General features: G+C 37.7%; 1 protein-coding gene across 2 annotated transcripts in view; it reads left to right on the forward strand.

Annotated features, from left to right (window-relative positions):
* The window catches only part of LOC144527589 (uncharacterized), an 11691-nt gene that overhangs the window by 3526 nt on the left and 5665 nt on the right, over window positions 1-2500 (forward strand). For both annotated transcript variants that reach the window (XM_078265743.1, XM_078265742.1), the window contains exon 3: window positions 468-604. In XM_078265743.1, coding sequence (XP_078121869.1) covers window positions 468-604 — 137 coding nt within the window. The remainder of the gene's footprint in view (window positions 1-467; window positions 605-2500) is intronic.

Raw genomic sequence — 2500 nt, forward strand, 5'->3', positions numbered from 1 at the left:
GGGTTTATTTCAACCAAACCAGAGTGGTGATTGTTGGAACAGTGGAAAGATGAACCAAGACGGCTTTTGATAGTTTTATTTAGTTTCTGTCCACTTTGAATGAAGTGTGTTTTATGGTGATAAAAATGCTGTTTATATAAATGGAGTCTGGTGGGTTTGGTGATGGTGATTCCGGGGCTGTTTCACGTTAAACATAAAGGTTCCTCACATACTTCCCGGCACTGGATTCTGTTGTGGTGCAGCCAATGCTGCGTTCAAGTCATATTTGAGTTATCGTAGTTATGAGTTGTACCAAACAGCGTTCACAGCAACATTCAGGTTGTAAGTACGAGTGCTCCAATACTTCTGAGTCTGAAAAACCAAACACACATCAACAAACTGAGGGGAAAGAACAGGATGTTATGTTTTCTTTGTGTTAAAATCAAACAAATACCATAAAAATAACTCACTGATGATGTTGTCTGCAGGTACTCGGTCTCGTCCTCCTACTCTCTGTCCATCTTCCCCTCTCGACCGTCTGACTCTGGTTTCTATCACTGCAGAGTTCAGCTGGCCGGTCTGTTCAACGACCAGATATCCAGCGTCTACGTCATCATCATCAACCGTACGTTCACGAACTTGTTCTTGCATCCGTTAACTTTCCTGTTGACCTCGGACTGAGAAGGTACATTTAGGAAGATGTGAAAATGCCCTCAGACCTCAGACGGTTAATGAAATAACTCCAAAAGTCTGACTTTTGATTTTCTAGCTTCTGATTTAACCCTCATGTCGTCTTCACCGTCGTCCGTCAGCTTCTCATTCAGGGTCGAAGTTGAAAAATGCTCGTTTTGTGGAACTTTTGGCTCTTTTTTTAATACGTTTTTTGTCCCTTTTTAATGCTTTTTTTAAATTCCTGGTCAATAAACATAATAAAAACTCTTTTGGGTGTTTTATTTAATTTTATAGCATTTGGAGAAAAGAAATATGACAAAAGAACGTTGTAAAAAAGTGACAAAAATGTTGGAAAAAGCTTAGAAAATTCTGGAAAAAATGGGCAAAAATATATTTTTTTAAATGCTGGAAAATAATCGCTCGCTCCGTGGTCTCTGACCCGTCAGACAGCGAGGACGCGGGAACCTGAACACACCGCTAACACCGAGTGAGTGGAGGAGAGACACACACACACTCACACACACACACACACACACACACACACACACACACACACACACAGACACACACACACACACTCACACACACACACACACTCACACACACACGACACATCGACACACAGACATACACACACACGACACACAGACACACACTCACACACACACACACACTCACATGGACACACACACTCACACACACACACACACACACACGACACACACAGACACACATACACACACACACACACACACGACACACACACGACACACACACACACACACACGACACACAGACACACACTCACACACACACACACACACACACACACACACACACACACACACTCACAAGGACACACACACTCACACACACACACACACAAAAAAAGTGAAAAAAAACCTGGGAAAAATCGACAAAAATGTTGGAAAAAAGTGACAAAAATTTGGGAAAAAGCTTCGAAAACGCTGGAAAAAATGGGCAAAAATATATTTATTTTAAATGCTGGAAAATAATCGACAAAAATGTCAGTAAAAAAGTGAAAATAAACCTGGGAAAAATCTCCAAAAACGTCAAATAGTGACAAAAAACCTGGAAAAAATGGACAAAAATGTTGGAAAAAGCTTCGAAAACGGTGGAAAAAATGGGCAAAAATATATTTATTTTAAATGCTGGAAAATAATCGACAAAAACGTCAGAAAAAAGTGACAAAAATGTTGGAAAAAGCTTCGAAAATTCTGGAAAAAATGGGCAAAAATATATTTATTTTAAATGCTGGAAAGTAATCGACAAAAACGTCAGAAAAAAGTGACAAAAAAACCTGGGAAAAATCTCCAAAAAAGCGTCAAATAGTGACAAAAAAACCAGGAAAAAATGGACAAAAATGTTGGAAAAAGCTTCGAAAACGGTGGAAAAAATGGGCAAAAATATATTTTTTTAAATGCTGGAAAATAATCGACAAAAACGTCGTAAAAAAGTGGAAAAAAAACCTGGGAAAAATAGACAAAAATTTTGGAAAAAAGTGACAAAAATTTGGGAAAAAGCTTCAAAAACGCTGGAAAAAATGGGCAAAAATATTTTTTTTTAAATGCTGGAAAATAATCGACAAAAATGTCAGAAAAAGGTGACAAAAAACCTGGGAAAAATCTCCAAAAACGTCAAATAGTGACAAAAAACCTGGAAAAAATGGACAAAAATTTTGGAAAAAGCTTCGAAAACGGTTGAAAAAACCTGGGAAAAATCTCCAAAAACGTCAAATAGTGACAAAAAACCTGGAAAAAATGGACAAAAATGTTGGAAAAAGCTTCGAAAACGGTGGAAAAAATGGGCAAAAATATATTTATTTTAA

This window comes from Sander vitreus, chromosome 13 (genome assembly GCF_031162955.1).
Source record: "Sander vitreus isolate 19-12246 chromosome 13, sanVit1, whole genome shotgun sequence".
Taxonomy (NCBI): Eukaryota; Metazoa; Chordata; class Actinopteri; order Perciformes; family Percidae; genus Sander; species Sander vitreus.